We start from the raw sequence: 20,101 nt of genomic DNA, 5'->3' as shown, positions 1-20,101 counted from the left end.
TAGAAAAAGTGTTGATGAAAAAGTGTTGTGGGAAAAATCAAATGACTATTTGGTAATATTTTTAATATGTATATGTTTTGATGTAAAAAATTTAAAAAATAATGTTTTTGATGAGGTTTGATGTTGAAATCAAGATCTGCTTCCCGCAAAAGCTGAAAATCAGATTTTTGGAAAAGTATGGGGGAACTTACTTTGTCTAACAGTAGCTTTTACGCCAAAAATACTTTTCAGAAAAGCAGCTTTTAAATTTTACCAAACAGTTTTTTAGCTGTTTTTCAGCAAAAAACTGTTGTTGCTGTTTGTAACAGCAATCCCAAACACACCCTATATATACCTACAATTCCTTCCTTGCTCTTTCAATTATTTTAGTACTCTATCTTCATGCATAAGGCTTAAAACCCCGTGAAAATTTTGTAAATTTTATAAAATAGCAGTTCAAACTTACGCTTCATAATATTTTTCTCTCGAAGGGACAAAATATTCATGCTCGTGTATAGATCTGGCACAAATTTGGAAGATATGACGATCATTTCTTGATCTAGATTTCCTATATAAATAGCGTAATTGTAAGACTCTATGAACTTAATTAGTTTTACCAAATTCTTTTTATTCTTAAAATAATTAGTAACGCACAGCTAACAAAAAAGAAATTCAAAATAGTAGAGAATTATTTACAATTATAAATATTAAGACCCCTAATACACTACAAGAAAACAAGCTATATACTACCGAATAAATTTAACCGGGCTTAATTCGACCAGATTCAGTTGAATTTACAGTCAACTTGAATGTTTGACCGGACACGGCTAAATACAACCGCTAGCGGTCGAATTTAAATTTGGTTGAAATAGTACGGTTGAATTAACAATAAATTCGACTGATTTTTTTGTACGGTCGAATTTAGTAATGATGACCGATATATACGATTGAATTTAGCCTTGCCAAAAATTGAAGGAAATTTTCCCGCCAATGAATTGGATCGTTATATTTGTACGCTAAATTCAACTGACTTACTAAATATCACTCACATATGTACGATTGTTCTCAAAACCGGTCGCATTTAATTAAATACAACCGCCAGCAGTCGAATTCTAACTGATATGGCAATGAACACAGCTTCATCAGTTATGGATAATAAGTACAAGAAACACCCTAAAAGAAGGACCAAGATAAATACTTTGTTACACCAACAATACTGAAATCAGAAATAGCACACTTTACAACAATCATAAACACAAAGAATAAAAAACACAAAGCATATATAATAAGAATTCAGCTAATGCTTGAAATTTTAGGTGCATTCGAAGCCATTGGGGACTTGCTTGCCACAGTTGTTTAGAACTAAGCTGAGGGCAACAGGAACATGGAGCTTGATCCCCAAAATGTTGGCTTTAATGGCAGTGCAAAGACATACCGCAGCCTCAAGGTTAACAAGGCCTTCAAGAAGGCTGCAGCATGGGAGTGTTGGTGGAGAACCAATCACAACATTGTGAACCAGATTGAGGACATCAGCACAAACACCTAATTTTAGGGCATCTTTAGGGCATTTTCCTGCTGATGGATAAGGAGTGGGAGTTGGCTTGGGCTTGGGGCTAGGAGTAGGCTTAGGATCAGGGCAATTCTTAGTGGAACTGACCATGGCAAAGAAGAGAATGTTAAGGGTGAAAAAGAGAGCTATTGAAGCACTGTTCTTGGAACCCATCTCTCCAAATGAAAAGCCAAGTAAAAAAATAGTGTTGGATAGCAAGAGCTAATCAGAGTCTTAGAAGTGTTTATGTTGTGATGAAAAGGATTAAGAATACTGATGAATTTATAGGGAGTTTTCTGTGACAAGTTTGTAGAATTGGGCTGTCAAGCACATTAAATTTAGTGAAGCTTTTGGATGGTATATGTGGCTGAATAATACATGTACAACTTGACATGTTCCTTTCTCATGCAATAATTGACGTCCCGTGAAGTATATCGGTGGATATATATAAGTCTAGTTTATAAAACTTTAGACATCTTCGTATGGAAAAATTATGGCTTTTGTTTGATACGTATATGATTTGATATAAAAAATTAAAAATAATGATGTTTTTGGGTAGGTTTTATGGTGAAATCAGCATATACTTCCTGAAACAGCTGAAAGTAGCTTTTTCTAGAAGCATGGGGACTTACTTTTACTAACAGCAGTTTTTAGGTCAAAAGCAATTTTCCGAAAAACAGCTTTTAAATTTTAAATTTTAGCAGACAATTTTTTAATTGCTTTTCCGCGAAAAGCTGCTGTTGCTGTTTGCAACAGTAATACCAAATACACCCTAAAAATTTTATTTTTCAAAAAAAAAAAATTAGGGTCGAGCCAAATTTTCAAGTTGAACGAAAATGATATTCTTGATCTGTTTGCTAATATATATACGATCCGAACACGAGATTAATCACAAACATTTTGAATCGATCCGAAAGCAAACCAAATTTGAGTCGAGTTGATTAGTTACCATATATTTGCATGTTTTGTACTCAACCAAAGATAATTTATAATTTGAAGTCTCACACGCACACAAATGACAATTTTTACCTCTAATAACCAACTGCAATAATCCCCTATATTAATTAAATGGGGGATTTAATTTATCATTTCAATAACCATGATCATATGAAAATAATGAATTTAAATATAAATTTTATCAAACATATTTTAAATCAAAATATTAATAATCGTAAAACTTATTATTTCATATCAAGTTAAATAACCGAACCGAATTTAATGAATTCGAGCCAAATTCCCGCCGATCCCGACCTAAACCAGCCAAGTTCAAGTCGTACCAGTGTAAACCTGGACCCAAACTGATCAAATTTCATGTTTAAGTTCGGGTTCGAATAATAAACGAATAGAGTCAATTCGACCTAAAATCGGACTCGAATTTTGTTAACGAATTGCTCGTCTATTTACCGTTCTAAAAAACTGCAATAAAGCCAGCGAGGTTATTTAGTTTACATTTATTTTTAACAATTTCACCACCCAACTTAAAAACAAACACATATATATACCCATAGTACAAATTATTTTTGTGATTCCAACTGACATTGCAAGGAGAAATCACACAGTTTGAGCAGTACTAATGGAAACTATGTAGAAATATCACCAGAAAAAGGACCAAGAATGAGGCAGGTCAAATTAATAATGTTAGCGACATTCGTAGCCATTCGGAACTTGTTTGCCACAATTGTTAAGAACCAAGCTGAGATCAACAGGAACATTGAGCTTGATAATTCCCAAAATGTTGGCTTTTATGGCAGTGCAAAGGCAAACAGCCGCTTCAAGGTTGATAAGGCCTTTAAGGAGGCTGCAGCATGGCTGTGTCGGCGGAGCTCCAATAACAACGCCTTTAATTATCTGGAGGATATCAGCACAGACACCTAACTTCAAGGCATTTCTGGGACATTTTCCTGCGTTGGGGGAACGCGGAGGTGGAGATGGTTTTCTTTCGGGTTCAGGAGGACTAGGGCTCATTTCGGGGTCTGGAGGACTAGGGCTTACTTCGGGTTCGGGACTAGGGCTCATTTCGGATGAACTTACCAGAGAAAAGAACAGAATGTTAATGGACAGAAGCAGTGCTGTTGTAGCATTGGATTGGGAAGCCATCTCATAAGTTACTTACAGTTTATGCAGGCTAAATTATATGAATTTTGTTAATTGTAAGTTGGATGGAAAGTTTGTAGCTCAGGAAAGGTATTTATAGATTACAAAAGGCAAGGCAAGATGAACTACAAGTTGCCCCCATGCACTTGATGCATATACACCCATGACCAAACTTAGGTCCCGTTCGGTATTATTGTTGCAAACGGCTAATCTGTCATAAAGGTATTTGGTAAATTTTAAAAATTTATGTCTGGAAAAGCAATTTTAGTCTGAAAGCTGCGGTAAATAAAAATATGTTCCCGTACTTTTCAAAAAAGTTGTTTTCAGTTTTTGTAAGAAGTAGCTATCAGTTTCACCATTAAATCTTCTCAAAAACATTATTTTTATATATTATACCTCAAAATATGCATAATTAAAAAAAAAATTATCAAACTGTCATCTAATCTTCCTTCCTGATAGTATTTTTTTACTAGTACTTTTTCTCATAGAGCAATTTTCAACCACACTCTCAAAGAGAGCCTTAACTATTTGAAAACGTATTGTGTTTGTGCCTAACTACCCATTCGTGTCAAAGTAGGTCTGCAATGCATCTCCATGAATCACATTCAACATTCATAATTAGATTCAAATAGGAATATTGGCCACATAATATATGGTTGAAGATGAAGTGAAGAAAACAAAAACAAAAGAAAGAAAGAAGACCGATCCTAGCATAAAGATAAGCTGTGCTAACTTGTAAGTTGTAAGTGTAAACATGCATTCTATGGCTAAATATGATGATGGACTTTGATTTTAGGTAGCGAATCACGGAAATTTACGACAATAACTTAAGTTAACTAAGACGCCAAAATTGTCATTTTTACGAGTATTTTGTGAAATAGGCGTTCCGGCTGGCCTAATTTCGAGCGTATTTGCCGAGAATTGAAAGTTAGAGGGCCAAAACTAAATTTTAATATAAAAAATTGAAAATTACCAACATAATGTACAGTATATTCATTTCTGACAATACTCTTTATATTTACTATTTAAATAATATTTTAATATTAAAAAAACTTTTATTAAATAGAAATACAATACATAATGGATAGAGAAACTAGGTGCTTGTATTACTTATATTATAAAATAAATGACAAGTGATATCGATATTGGTTTGACTATGATTTGCGTAAAACTTTTATTAAATAGAAATACAATACATAATGGATAGAGAAACTAGGTGCTTGTATTACTTATATTATAAAATAAATGACAAGTGATATCGATATTAGTTTAACTATGATTTGCGTACATGTTACATTCATCGGACCCTATTTTAAACGAGATACAGTCAGGATGTTCGATTTATAACTTAATAATACTAGTCTATAACCCGTGCGATGCACGGGCTAATTATAATATTTGTAATTATTTATTATATAAAAATAAATTATAAAAGATAATAATTATGTATTATTGAAATTAAAGAAGTTAACTTTTTGTATGTATTGTGATACTGACGGATTTAAAATAAGAATTAAAAATATGAACTATTTTCTAATATTAGAATATGATTTATTAAAATTAAGTTTGGAAGTGGTTGGTTTCCTGTGAAAGAGGTAAATATTTTATAATTTTTTAACTTTATTTTGGAAGGTGAAAATAAATGTTTTAGGAAGGTGTTAACCAACCGACCAAACGACTTATAATAATATAATATAGATAGATAGATAGATAGGTTAATATTATTTTTAAAAAAAATATATTTTTTATTTATTCTTGATTTGTTAATTATATTATTGTTATATTACAATTTGAAAACTAACATTAATTTTGAAAGTGTTTGGTTTCCTACAAAAAAGGTAAAAAAGAAGTTGAGTGCAATTAGATAATAAGTTGGATGACAATTTATAGAGTTTGTAGTTATATTAGATATTTGATTTATTTATTTCAATAAAATTATAATTGTTTAAACTTTATTTTAGAAGGTGTTAACATTCCTTTTTAGGAAGGTCGTAACCAACTGACCAAACAAAACTTTAATAGGATAGAAGTGGTAGGCTTTTAATAGATAGGTGAGATAAGAGACTCTTAAGATTAGAAAGAGTCAATGATAATCTTCCGAAACTTTAATTTTATTACTCCCTTTTTGACTTTTTATGGTCAAATTGACTCAACTTTAACCGTAAATAAAAACTCATTATTTCATTATTTTAAAAACTTGAAAATTGCATATTAAAGTATATTAAATGTACTTTCTAGTGATATAATTTTTATACATATTTTCAATTATATACTATATGAAATTTTCAGTTAAAAATTAAATCAGTTTGACAGTAAAAAATCAAACAAGACAGATAAATCAGGACGGAGGGAGTAATATTCTTTATTTTTTGACGTAAAAGTATGTATAACGAGCTTGTTAAATATGATCTTAGCAAGACAAGAATGACGTGCCAGATTATGAATTTGGACTCTTACGAAACAATCTTATTTTCCGACCAACCCGGAAAGAAAGATGACATCTCAGATGTCATGAATCATTGTAGCATTACTAGCATACTAGCATATCTTTGCTTCCGATATAGATAAATGGAAAACTGGGCATAAATAAGGGTAATTCCAGTTTCAGCCTACACGACAGGAGTTAGCTATAAACTAACCTAACTTTAAAGTATTCAGATTCGATTTGTAACACTTCAAAATTCAAGTATGTTTCATTTAAAATTTGAATGAACATGTTAAATCTAGTCTTGTTTCTCAGATATATGATCCTATTCATGTTCGGATATATACGAGCACATGAAGCTTGTCTTCATTCACATACATAAGAAGCTTATCTATCTAAGCAACGTTTGTACTGCATTTTTAAGTCCTTAAAAATCAAGCTTCTGTAAATTAAGACGAAGTAGTGACATTTTGTGAACAACCATTCTACAAATATGACAACATAATCCAGGACAAGTGACTAGTGACCATCATGATTTGCTTTGTGTGAGTGAAGCCAAAAGAAAGCTTTACCTCGGTTCTCTTTCTTTCTCATTTTTTCTCTTTCCGGAAAGCATTATATCTCAATTATTTATCGGAAGTAGATACAAGAGATTATCTAGATAAATGATTAGCCAAAGGCTAAAAGAAGTCTAATGAACTATAACAAATAATGAGACGAAGAGAGATAAAGATACCACAGCAGATAACTGTCACGAAAATCTTGATCCTGATGTAAAATATCTTCAGGGTCCATCTCAGGCCATACTACTCCCACGACACAACAAGATGATTGGACTAGATTATGTGCAGAGTTCCGGCTACAATGAATTTCTACTTGGAGGTCTTATTCTACTGCATCAGCTGACACGATGTGCAGATTAAGCGGGTAAGTGAACATCCTTAAAACATGCTAGTGAACCAAAAAAAAATTAATAAAACTCCTATATATAGCAAAAAATACGCAGGTCCTTTTCTGGTTTTAATATAATTTTTCAATCAATCTCAAGTTAAATCATTGCGATCACAAACAAGTTCTTATAAGTTCATAAGCTCTAATATTAATCAGACTAGTATTGGAGGCTGCCTTATGTTAGTTGGCGGGGTATATAGCAAGAGAAATTTTTAATAATGGAGCTACTGTATTTAGTTTAAGGAAACTAAAAAGTTACATACCTCATTGAAAAAAGAAAAAAATTCTAAGAATTAAGCACCGCTTCACTGAACTCGCCAAATATATTGGGGCAGTCGATCCATTTTCTCGTTTCTCGTGCTTCCCAATAACCACCAGCATAGCAGAAGGAGGAATCCTCACTTTCTTTTTTGAACCATCTAGCCTTCCATCCATTTTCTTGTAGTTTCCTCGACTGAAACAGAAATAGATCATCATGGTTAATAACCCTGAAAAGTGAAAACTCGGGGAAAAGAAGTGAAAATGTATGTGTGCGCACGTACATACACATGTGATATAGAGAATGTAAACTTCTTCTTGCGTATAAGTTCTGTCTATAATAATAGTGCATCAAATGTATGTAGTTTTTTCTCGCTGAACAAGGTAAGCAAATAAACCAAACATGGCTACACTTAAAAAATTTATTCGCAAATTTTGACGTGGTTCTTCAGTACACAGATCTTTGTGTACAATGACAGATTACTGGAATTCAGAGGGCACATACAGTACACAGGCAAAATACATCGAGTCACAGACATTGAAGGGATTATATAGCAAGTATATTAACTTACATACCATTCTCTGCCGTGTTTCCAACCTTAGCTTCTCTGCATTTGCCTTGTCATATTCACCATTCTCTAGATGCCGTTGATCTGGCCTAAGTCTTGAATCCGTAGGGGGGAGAATCTCCTTAATCCGTGATCAAATACCCGGGATCAGACAAAGCTATAAAAGACAATTAGATCTATATAAGAGGAAAGAGAAGATGCATATGAAATAATTGTTCATTATGTCATCTCTACCTGTAGTCCTGGTGTTAATTCATTTAATGTGATGGCGAATGACGTTAAGTTGTACCGAGTAAGATTAGGGGGCGTTTCATTCCTCTTCCATAGCATAGATGCATCAGAAATATCTTTTGCCTTTGCACTCCCATCTCCTTTGGTATAATACATGCTCTCATCCCACTTCCCCCAGAGTGAAGCAACTTTTTTCCCATAGACATCTTCAACAAAACCATGAACCTGTGCATTAACTACGATTTTGTAAAAGTGGAGCAGCATCAAGATACACAATGGTGTAAGTAAATACAAGTGTTCCAATCTCAGATTTAGGTGGGCTTATAAATAAAATTTTCCCACAAATAGTTACACATCTCAAGTCATGTCCCTATTTACCTGACGAGGATTTCGATCAAGAATAGATTGCTCTTTGAACTTGAGGTTGCATGAATACTGGCGATTACCACGAATTTGCATTGTTCCATGGTGGTCACAGTATAATTTTCCAAGGATAAGATTATAAATGGAAGTTGTCACCTGAGAAAGGCATGCATACAAATTTCAAAACTATTTCAACTACAGAAAGAGAATAAGACAAACTAGACACACACACACGGAACTAAAACTATTTATGTATTTACGCGCTCCAAACCTTGCTCCACTGAAATATCTCGCCATCATCAAACTCTAATGTAAGTATTCCAACAGGATCAAGTTGAATCGACCTTCCCCAGAATTTTGATCGAAGGTTGCTGTCACCCCAAAATTTCCACCCTTTACCTTCACAGTGACAGGCAATGAGGGTTGGATGATGACTCACCTGTTTCCAGAAATCAAAACATATACATTATAACAAGAGTACAAAATAGTGCACAAAGAACACTAAATCAGGAATCTGCATGCCGCAAATATGGCTTTTCTTCAACTCATCCACATTTTTTTATACTTTAAAGTTCATGCTACCATACACTGACCTGTCTTAAAACACACAATTAATACTGACTGCCTTTTTTTCATAGTTAATTATATTTTGAGTTCCCAAACACAGTTTAAATTATAAATAGCACAAATTATTCAGCAAGAAAGTGTGATGTCATATAAGGTTGTCCAACGTGAGAGAACAGTGATACGTTGATCACCCTTCAGAATTACTTTATATCCTTCACAGAAATGAAGGGAGACGAAGATGATGTCTTGGTGCTTTACTTGTCTACGTGCATACCTTTTCAGAGAAGAATCGCAGTCCCTTTTCAGGATAATCAGCTTCATAAGTTTCCCCTAGCATAGGATTAAAGGGTTTACAATGCCGGCCATCAGATGATGCATAGCCAGAAACCGCAAAAGCAGCAACATTCAATATTCTGAGGAGGCTATTTCCCTACAAAAATGATACAAACAGATTAAAGTGTGTAAAAATGAGGAAAGTGACTTCACAATAGAGATTTATGAGAACTAGTTGCAAAAGATACCTGGAAAAAACTATTTGAAACAGTAAAATTCACAATAGACATGTCAAATGTGGAATCAGGTTTAAACGTTTTTAAGATAGCAACTGATCAGGAGAATGAACGCTAAGTCTAAGAAAAAAGTATTTATAGCAGCAATAACCTTTCCACAAGATAGGAAAGGGTAATATCAGTAGTATGTGATTGAAATTAAAAGTACCAAATTCTCTGACTTCGGGACAATAAAAAAGTATAGGAAAGAAACAACATTAATGGCTGTACCTCTTTCCCATGCTCATATGCCTGATCTAAAAGGTATGAATACTCCAATTCCTCAAAGCATTTTTGGAGAGAAGATATTGGCTCATTAAAATACACTGGCAAACAGACACGAGTCAGATCTTTTCCCACCATATCCTTGATCATAGACCAAAGACTGACCCCTTTCTCCTTTTCAACAGGTTCTGGTAGCTTCTTACGCCTCTCGATGTGATGAAATCCAGAGTTGCTAGTATCAGTTTTGGCATTCATGTTTTTTGCACCACTGATTTTACTTACTTGTTTATCGCAGTTCACTGTCTGATCAGTAGACCCAGAACTAGTGGTTGATTCTAGAAAATTATCCCGAGTGTCAAAAAAGTATGTTTCCTCATCATCTGAATCTTCATCAAGTTCTTGTTTCTCGACATCATCAGATGATTCAGTGGTGCTGTATTCTGCATGCCGAAATCATATTCTTATAACATAAAAGTAAGAACTTATACAGATTTTCTTCTTTTGTGTGTGTGTGTGCCTATGTTAAGAGAGGGAGTTAGATATATATTACATACCACTATACTTCCCACGCCCTACAGCATATTCATGCTTTGACAAGTGATATTCACCATCCTGAACACCAGAAGTTTCAGCTTCAAAATTGGCCGCCTAGACATGCAAAAGACAGATGCTTAGCAATGTTAAAAAGATGTTATTCCATCTTCGAGCATTCAAAACAATTCAAGAAAGTCATTTAACAGTATATGCAAAGTGAATACAAGTACAGAAAATTCATCTGCGGTATATGCACTTCAGAACAGAACAAGGTGAATTTAGCTAATGTTTGCAGCATATTAAGTAAATATAGCTAATAAATTTTCCAGAGAGACCTGAGTACTAAATAAATAGCTAATCTTGTTTGTAGCTTTATTTATGACCACTAAGCTATTTACGATTACATGCCAACTAAAATCCAGAGTCACTTCTTGTAGTTAACCTAGATATCACCAAAAGTCATAACTGTATTCTAGCTTCAATCGCTTTTTTTTGTTGAATGAGTTTCAATTCCTTTTTTTTTGCTAAATTAGTTTCAGTCGCTTTAACCATACACAAATAACTATTGGCCCAAAAAACATTGAACTTTTTGCTTTTTCAGTTTAACCAGGTACCTTCTTATTTTCCACAGGGTTCCAACAAATTTAGTATAATGAGGAAAATTGCAAAAGAATTAACACAGTTAACTAAATAGTGCAGACTCGTCTACTCATTGAATGAACCTGAAGCTAGTAGACATATATCGCTATTTGTAACCTATAATCAGCACATAAAAATCATATTATAGTTTAGACAACACACGTGTAATCTGATTTACTTTATTTCATTACTCTCTTCCACTCCATTTTACTAAAACTGATCGACCCCACACACAACCCGACAAAGCTAAAGGTGAGTTATCAGAGGGTTAAACAAAAAGAAACTCAACAGTGTGCGGTAGAATACACTAATGAAAAACAAAATTCATCCCTACACATCATATTTATCCTCTAAAATATTAGGTTTCAGAAGGTATGTACATTTGATTTTTCGTTTTATCGACTGATTGCGCTTTCTATTTCTAGGTAATTTAGGCAATATTTATGGATTTTATGGTTTTTGTGCAATATGATATATATAGATTTTTAAAAAGATATATTTATATGATAGTATTAATTTATTCTTATGTGGTGCCAAATTTGTGTTAGATTTTCTCAATGCGGCTAATCATTATATGTACTTATAAAATAATGTGTACAAGGTCTAATAAAATATATTTAGAGATACATTTTGATAATAAATATGTGCAATATCCTTCATCCCTTATATGTTGGAGGTAAAGTAGAACTGTAGGGCTGAGCATAAATTACCCAAACCGACCGAAACCGCCCAATCCAAACCGACCAAACCGAATTTTACGGTTTACTAACGGTTTGGTTCGGTTACGGATTGACATTTTAAAAACCGAATTTTTTCGGTTTGGTTTCAGTTTTTACCTCCAAACCGACCGATATAACCGAACCGAACCGAATATTTTAATGTATTAGTAAAGTGCAATTAATAATAAAATTATTATGTTCAACATATGTGTAAACTAAAACATATAAAAGAACTAATCATAATATATTTTATTCTAAGATATAAATATTCATGTATGTGTTATATTTTCACTATTTTTATTTTTATTCTAAAAAAGCATAAGAATTGGTCGCATCTTTTTCGTACGTCTTATTGCCTTTTTTTATTTTTCAAAGTCATTATTTTTATATATATATTTTTTGAATATGATTATAATAGAAAATATAATTGTATAATATGATACAAAATTTTGATTCTTATTTACAATTTCAAGTTTAATTTAATTTCTAACTTTGTTTTATAGAAAAAACGGTTTAAACCAAAACCAAACCGAACCGAACCGTTTTAAACGGATTGGTTTGGTTTGGTTTTTTCACATAACGGTTTGGTTTCGGATTGGATTTTAGAGAAACCGCTAATTTCGGTTTGGTTCGGTTTGGACCCTCCAAACTGCCCAAACCGGCCGATGCTCACCCCTAAGTAGAAGTATGTAGAGATTAGGATGTTGATCAACTTGGTTATTATAACTTGTTGGAGTAGGTTGAAGAAGATAAATTCAGATAATGAAGTAATATAAAATAGGGCTGTACTTTAGGCCCTGGCTCTAGTTGTTGATTGTGTAAGAATACAGAATCATGCAGATGTACTGAAGATGGTCCTATACTCCTATCTAGATGTAGAGAGAAGACATTAAAGATTTGTAGTAAACTTAGGAGAATAACATAAATTCTGATAGCGATGGACGATACAGCATGGTACCTACTCTTAATAACATCTCAGACAGAAATTAAGAATCAATGGATGTCAGAATAAAGTATAGCAGCTTATGAAGGGTAAATATGAGATAATGTAGGCATTGAAAAAGACAGTAAAACTGAAAGTGGTCCTGAGAAAAAAGTTGAAAATGAGATCAACACAGATTATGGAATTGAGCACAGAATAAATCATTGGTAACGAGACAGTAGATGCAAACACCACTCAGAGACTAAAATGGAGGAAAAACTATGAGGTTGTCAACTGGTAAGCAAATGCAAAGCCAAAAACTGTAACTGATGATGATAAGTACAGAAGTGATGATGAAGACGGAAGAAGTTTGAAAGGTAATGTAGAGATCGAGGTGAATAAACTTGTTGGATCAAATTTTCTTATCACTAGGAATTGACATGCATATAAAACTCATCAGTTGCTAAAGACTAGTCCTTATATATGTTTCCCTCAATTCCTCACATCATACAGCCTGTTTGTTTAGTCTTTTAAGTAACTTGTTACCCAGAATATGTTAAACACAACACTACCACCATGGGAAGTATATCCAGGAGTTCACATCAAAACTTTAAGCTCAAGCTTCAACCTTGAACATCCGACTATAATTGTTAAATTTGTAGTTGGACTATGTTAAATTTACAGTTCCAGTTGCAGGAAGCTTCTATAGGCACTAACACTGATCAACAGAAAGCATGCACGTGCAGGCCCACCCAAATTAACACTTTCTGCTACTTCGCAATAGGGATATATATGATGAAGTCCAATGCTATTTCGTTAGGTTCTCAAATGTTGGGCATGTTGATCACAAGGTAAGAAATAGTATAGAGGATGGAAAAAACCATATTAATTTGCTGTATATAAACACCTACTTATTCAATACCTAACTTGAGTAACATGCCACTTTGAAGTGGAAGTTCCATCCAATAACAAATTTAAAGGGATTTCATCAAACTGAAATGGGAATTCAATTAAACTGAAATGGTTGTTTATTATTTAGAGCTTCAGAAAATATGGGAATTCAGGTACCTGAATCAGTGACAATTAAGCTAAGCTTATAATCATTAACAACTAGACCCCATTGCCGCAACTTTCAAGAATCCTATCTATTACTTGTAGCTCAAAAATAGAACTTACCTCAAATTGCCTTAATGTGTCCAGCAAATTGGAACGCTCTTCACAAAGAACTTTAACTTGTCCTTCTATCTCTGAAAATTCTGAGAGCATAATCTGCTCACAGTCCTTGACGATTGTCTCACTGATCCCATCTTCAAGCAAGCGTTTCTTAAGCCTTGCCGTGGATATAGATATATTATCTCGTATAAGAGAAAAATTATCATTTAACGGTCTGAGTGAAAAGAGACTTCTGGTTGAAATCAAAGCTTTTATCCAATCCACTCTTTCTTTCCTGGAATGTGTTCTCAGGTGAAGGGTCTTAGTCGCCGTAAATATGTAAAACCGTCTACTGTCCGACTTACTCTCTCTAAACGAAGAAATCTGCTAAGAAAATCGAAGAAAAATATCTCAAAAAAAAAGCCAGCATATCATACATAATTCTCAAAATTCCAACATAATCAACTACATACAATAACAAGAGAATAGAACAAAATCAATGTGTAGTAAACAATCAAGCAACAGCCAACAAGTAAATTACCCCTCTATTAAAAAAATTGTGACCGGTAATTTAAAAATAATATAATAAACATAAAGCTCCATATATAAATTCAACAGAAAATAAGATAGTTTACTGATTTGGTAAAAAAAACAAAATTACACCATTAACTAAATAGCTAAATTAATATCCAATATACAAAGAACTAGTTTAAACAGTTTACTGTTCATGTCAAAATATAGTTATTTCAAATTACCCAAATTGATCCAAACATTCAACTAGAAAAAATCTAAAATACAGAAGAAAAACTGTACACACTCAAACCACTCTCCCATCTCCAATTACCCAGAATTCGAGTTTAATAATCTGGTGTTTTGACAGAAACCCTCAATAATTCAATAATATGCTAGAAAATATCAGGCCAAAAAACATAAATATTTCCAGTTTTCCCAAGATGCATAGTCCCAAGACACAAATAAGTCAAAATAAGAAAGGCAGATCTACCATTTGATCATGAACACTGTACACAATTCTTTATATTATCCTTCAACATTTTTAAACTTGTACATAGCCTAAACAATATTATATACAAAAAGATGCTGAAGCACTCAGTTCATTGCAGTGACAGATAGAACCAGCTAGAAACAAGATTGAAAAATGGAGTTTACAGGCAAACAAAAAAACAAATTGTCTCAACAAAGTAGAAAAAACAGTGCTTTTCAATAGTTAATTAACTAACAAAAAATAGAAATCATGATGTCACCACCAAAACCTAAAATTTAAAAAAAAAACAAAACCAAAAACCTAATACAATATACATAGCTAGGGCATTATATTTTCTTGGTTGCATTTTCACCTGGTGATGTGACCCACTGTAGATAAACATCAATTTCACCACAATAATACTACTAAACATTATATTAGTACATGCTTTTTACATACATTACCCAATTGATGTTAACATAATCTAGTGGTTAATAGTTATAATAAAGTCCACAAGCTCAGATATCTAGAAATTATGTTTACACAATTATATAATGTAGCCTTTTACATCATTCAAGTGATAGTTTACATATATTTTATTAGGGAACATTTCTGATATCTATTAGTCCCTTCTATGCACATACATGATTCAAGTGGTAGTTTAGTTATGTATTTTTAATTAGGGTTAAGTCATTTTTATGCACATTATATTTTTTTTGGACGGACGACTGTTGCAGCATACTTACCGGAAGACATATATAAACGCGTAATTATGAATATGTTACCTTGAGATGGACAATGCCGGGGACTTTCTCGGAGCTGTTAAGACGGGAGAAGCGGCCGGAGGAAGCGTCTCCGATGATGCGTACATCGTTATTAGTAGGTAATTGAGCTCGATTATCGAGACGATGAAGTTTGGAGTAAGAAATAATGCCGTTACGGAGAATGAACCAGCGAGATCTCCAGCCTTTACTATAATTAGTCCATTTGTATAAAACTCCGGCGAAGCAAGTAGCTGAGTCAGATCCGTCGGAGTTGGGTTCCGGTGCGGCGGAGAGTTTTAAGTCCGGTGATTGGTCTCCGATCGTGGAGGTTTCGAGTGTTATGCAACATAAAGGGTGCATTTGCTTTGGACGCATTGTTGTGTGACCTAAAATCAAGTAAAATGAGTATGTATATATAAGTTAAATTGAAGGGAGTATATAGAAAAACCTAGAGAGAGAAAATGAGGAAAATGTGGAGAGAGAAGTGTGTATGTTTGTTTGTATGAATGTGAAGTAGAACAGGCATTGTGAAGTTGCTTAAGAAGAGAGGAAAAAGAAGATAAAATGAGAGAGAGAGAGAGAGAGGGAGAGAGAGAGAGAGAGAGAGATTGGGAGAGAGATGTATATATAGTGGGGAAGATAGATTTTGGCAAGTTGTTGGGGTCAAGTATATTACAACGACCCTTTGTTGTTTTGTGCGAGGAATATTCACATTTTGTGATAGTTCGAAAAATTGAAAATTAAAAGGTAGTTTTCATTTTTCATTTTTCATTTTTCATTTTTCATTTCCATTAGTTGTATCTTGTTTAATTTCATACGGCAGTTTTTTTAGTGTGTTCATAGGTTAGGTGTCAAAACTTGATAAGTTAAAATGTATTCATGACGTACAGTATAAATACCTATCTGAAATTTTGGGTTTGAAAATATTCGCACGAAATTATATTCTAACTTTCGTGGGAAGGTCACATAACCTAAAAATTTTATTTAACATCCCAGATAAAGTGCATATAAGTGAAATTTGTATAAATGAAAAGAGTTATTTTAAGACATATATTGATACGTTAAAATAGTTATGTCGAAAAATTTACGAAAACTTATATACTGATAAGTGACAATTCGGGTCAAATTTCGAATATTTTTTTAAAAATCATGTCAAGTCCCGATTCGAGTCCTAAATAAATTAAAGTCTATTGGCAATATTGATCCGGCCAATATTGATCCGGAACCACATCCACGCCAGCCAAGCCATTAGAATCACTTTTGATTCTATCATTTTTATTCCAACAGGCACATCTAGCACACATTGTATATGAATTTCAGAATCAGTTGGGATTGGAGTTAGTTAATTCCATCACTCTCTCTCCCCCTCTCTCTTTTCTCTCTATATCTCTCAACAACAACATGTAAATATTAAAGCTTATAGTTACCAGTTCAATGGCATTCTTGAATCTCTTCTTTTACAATTGATATTGCTCATATTAGAGTAAAGTCTAGCCTGTCAATTAACATGGTATCAGAGCAACTTCAATCAGAAATTCCGCAAAATCGAGATCAGAAACTTTCAGAACAACATCAATTCACATATTTCAGGTGTTATTGCCTCAATCCTTCTTCGTGTTTGCTTATTAGTTTGTGATGTTGTCAAAATATGTCAGTATTGTATGGATCTGCATATTTCTAAGTGTTTTAGGCGTAGTTCTCATTCTTATAGAATTTGTTGATTAGTTTTAAAATTTAATTGTTAATATGAGTACTCGAGTTACACAAGATCCTTCAAGCGTCTTTTTCATACATCCTTCTGATTCAAATACAACTCAGTTAGTTTCAGTCAAGTTCAATGGAGAAGGTTTCAGTGATTGAAAACGTAGTATATTGCCCGCTTCGTCAACCAAAAATAAGATAGGATTTGTTAATGGAACAGTTGACACACCTTATTTGACTTCTCTGGATTACAAGTTATGGGAGAGATGTAACGATTTAGTAATCTCTTGGTTGTTCAATTTAGATGAGAATATTGCCCGCAGTGTCTTATTTCTGAAGACTACAAGGTCTATCTTGTTAAATCTCGAAAATTATTTTGGATATACATCTGTAACACATGCTCTTTGGAGAAAAAGCTATCTAAAATGAAATAAGGTCAACAAAGTGTTTTAGAGTTTTATACTCAAATTAAAACTATTTGGTATTAAATGGATTATGCAAGTCCTTTGACTCTTTGCACTTGTGAGAAGTGTACATGTCTATTATCTGGGAGAATGAAGCAAGTGCAACAGACTCATAGAGTGTTACAATTATTGATGAAATTGAATGATCAATTTGTCATGGTAAGGGCAAACATTCTCATGATGGTTCCCCTTCTTGACTTAACTCAAGTATTTCGGATGGTGGCTCAAAAGAGATCTCATAATGATTGTTATCAAACAATCAGTCAATCTTATAATTTGGATTTCGTTGCCGACAGGAGAAGATTTTATGAAAATATTGCTTCATCTCAAAGATTTCAACCTCAATATTATGGCTCCTATATCAATTTCTAGAAATAAGGATTTAATGCTTCTAAGAAAGCTAATCATAAAAATGGAAACTCTTATTTCTGCACTCAATATGAAATGGCAGGGCACAACAATGATAGGTGCTTCAAGCTCCATGGATATCCTCCTGGTTTTAAAATAAACAGAGACGGAAAGATTGTTACAGCTGTCATAACTTTTACCGATACTGAGATTAAACAGGATAACTCAGCACCAGTTACTACGTGACAGTACAATCACTTGCTTGAGCTCATCAGCAAAGTATGCTTAATGTCATACTTTTGGCAGGTAAAGTATGCTTAATGTCATAATTTTCAAATGAATGACTCTTAGATAGTGGAGCCACTAACCATATCACCAATTCTCTGTCATATTTTGAAAATTATGATGTGGTTCTTGATGTTAATAGTCACATAACTATTCCTGATGGCAGCAAAATCAAAGTCACTCACACTAATACAGTTAAACTGAGTCCTAAAATAACACTACATAATGTGTTGTTGGTACCAGAATTCAGGTATAAACTGATTTCAGTTCACAAGTCATGCAAGGATATAAAATCTAATTTGTGTTTCTCTGATTCCAAATGTTATCTTCAGGACCTTTCTCAGAATCAGCTTCTCACTCATCTTGGTGATTTACATCATGGCTTATACACTGTACATCCTGTTAAATCTAGTTTTGCATCTCAATTTTTTTCCCAACAAAGCTGTTTGTCTACATATCAACTGAGGCTAAGTTGTGGCACTTGAGGCTTGGACATTAACCATTTTAGCAACTTAGAATCATTCAACCTAGTTGTTTTGTTAAGGATTGTACAAAAGTAGATTCTTTTTGTCACATTTGTCCTTTACGTAAACAGCCTAAGAAGTCTTTTCCACGTAGTTCAATCAAGACTAGTGCTATTTTTCAGCTTATTCATGTTGATATTTGGGGCCCTTATAGGGTTAGGAACCGCAATGAATGCACACAGTTTATTACTATTGTAGACGATTATGGCCGTTATACTTGGATTCATTTGATCAAATATAAATCAGATGTTGTTTCTGTTTTGACTCAGTTTCTTAACTACGCTGAGACTCAATTTTATACTTCTATAGCATGTGTTAGAAGTGATAATGCAAGGGAACTCAGTGAAGGTGCCATCAACAAGTTGTACCAGGCTAAAGGAATCATACATCAAACTACTTGCAGTTACACACCACAACAAAATGGTGTGGTTGAACACAAGCATAGACATCTTCTGGATACTACCAGGTCCCTTGCTTTTCAATATCGTTTAGCTATTTATTATTGGAGAGAGTGTATATTATGTGCTTGTTATTTCGTTAACCATATGCATCTTCAAAGTATTAACAATGATACACCCTTCCAAAGACTATACATTAAACCTCTTGTCTTGATAATCTGAGGATTTTTGGTTGCCTCTGTTATGTTTCTACTAATACACCCAATCGATCTGAATTTTATCCTAAAGCATACCCTTGTATTTTCATTGGCTACCCGCCACACACTAAATGATACAAGGTCCTTGATTTGAAAACTAAACATATTTCCATTTATAGAGATCTTAATTTTAATGAGCATCATTTTCCCTATCATATATGTCAAATTCTTCTGATTCTCAATATAATACGACTGTCTTTTTACCTGGTGTTACTTCCATTGAATCATATGATTCTTATGATACATCTGATAATGACATTTTATCTCACACCACTCCTGATATTTCCACTAACAATGGTGGAAACTTTGGCCATTCTTCCACCACACTGTCACCAGATGTTTCTGTTTCTGTTTCCAATTCAGAAGACACTCCTTCTGATTATACATCTGACATTTCTTCTCAAAATGCTACTGTTGTCCCTATAAGGCAATCTACCCGAGTCAAAAAGGCTCTTTCTTATTTAAATTCCTATCAGTGTCATTTGACAAATTTTGACAGTCTCCATGCATCACCTCATTGGTGTAATTTAGTTCAGTTTGACATTTTTCCATCCACACACAAAACCTTCCTTTCACACACTAGTTCTATTGTTGAACCTAGAAACTATACTGAGGCTTCTGCACATCCTCTGTGGCTTGAAGCTATCAATAAA

At 33.5% G+C, this 20,101-nt stretch overlaps 3 protein-coding genes across 12 annotated transcripts; all 3 read right to left on the bottom strand.

The window, feature by feature from the left end:
- Window positions 1–1,158: 1,158 nt before the first annotated feature.
- LOC141696726 (14 kDa proline-rich protein DC2.15-like) lies at window positions 1,159–1,845 on the bottom strand. The gene has a single exon (XM_074500849.1). It carries the CDS (start codon window positions 1,700–1,702, stop codon window positions 1,292–1,294), a length of 411 nt encoding a protein of 136 aa, XP_074356950.1. The 5' UTR covers window positions 1,703–1,845; the 3' UTR covers window positions 1,159–1,291.
- A 1,100-nt stretch (window positions 1,846–2,945) lies between these two features.
- Window positions 2,946–3,697, bottom strand: LOC141697848 (14 kDa proline-rich protein DC2.15-like). The gene has a single exon (XM_074502402.1). It carries the CDS (start codon window positions 3,623–3,625, stop codon window positions 3,167–3,169), a length of 459 nt encoding a protein of 152 aa, XP_074358503.1. The 5' UTR covers window positions 3,626–3,697; the 3' UTR covers window positions 2,946–3,166.
- A 2,676-nt stretch (window positions 3,698–6,373) lies between these two features.
- On the bottom strand, window positions 6,374–16,068 carry LOC141698137 (oxysterol-binding protein-related protein 2A). Of its 10 annotated transcripts, none has more exons than XM_074502759.1 (11): window positions 15,493–16,062; window positions 13,750–14,112; window positions 10,314–10,407; window positions 9,766–10,199; window positions 9,261–9,416; window positions 8,691–8,858; window positions 8,435–8,575; window positions 8,060–8,281; window positions 7,833–7,946; window positions 7,262–7,452; window positions 6,374–6,949 (listed from the first exon to the last, which is right to left on the bottom strand). In XM_074502759.1, the coding sequence occupies exons 1-10, from the start codon at window positions 15,844–15,846 to the stop codon at window positions 7,285–7,287; spliced, it is 2,214 nt and encodes a 737-aa protein (XP_074358860.1). In that variant the 5' UTR covers window positions 15,847–16,062; the 3' UTR covers window positions 6,374–6,949; window positions 7,262–7,284. The 10 variants fall into 10 exon arrangements, 7 of the variants coding, with proteins under 7 accessions (XP_074358860.1, XP_074358861.1, XP_074358866.1 ...); XM_074502760.1 differs by having other exon boundaries at window positions 13,750–14,109; XM_074502765.1 differs by having other exon boundaries at window positions 6,375–6,949; window positions 13,750–14,020; window positions 15,493–15,712.
- Between the last annotated feature and the right edge of the window lie 4,033 nt (window positions 16,069–20,101).

This window comes from Apium graveolens, chromosome 11, assembly GCF_009905375.1.
Source record: "Apium graveolens cultivar Ventura chromosome 11, ASM990537v1, whole genome shotgun sequence".
Classification (NCBI taxonomy): domain Eukaryota; kingdom Viridiplantae; phylum Streptophyta; class Magnoliopsida; order Apiales; family Apiaceae; genus Apium; species Apium graveolens.
The sequence above is the reverse complement of the archived record's forward strand: the minus strand, read 5'-3'. Positions and strand labels throughout refer to the sequence as shown.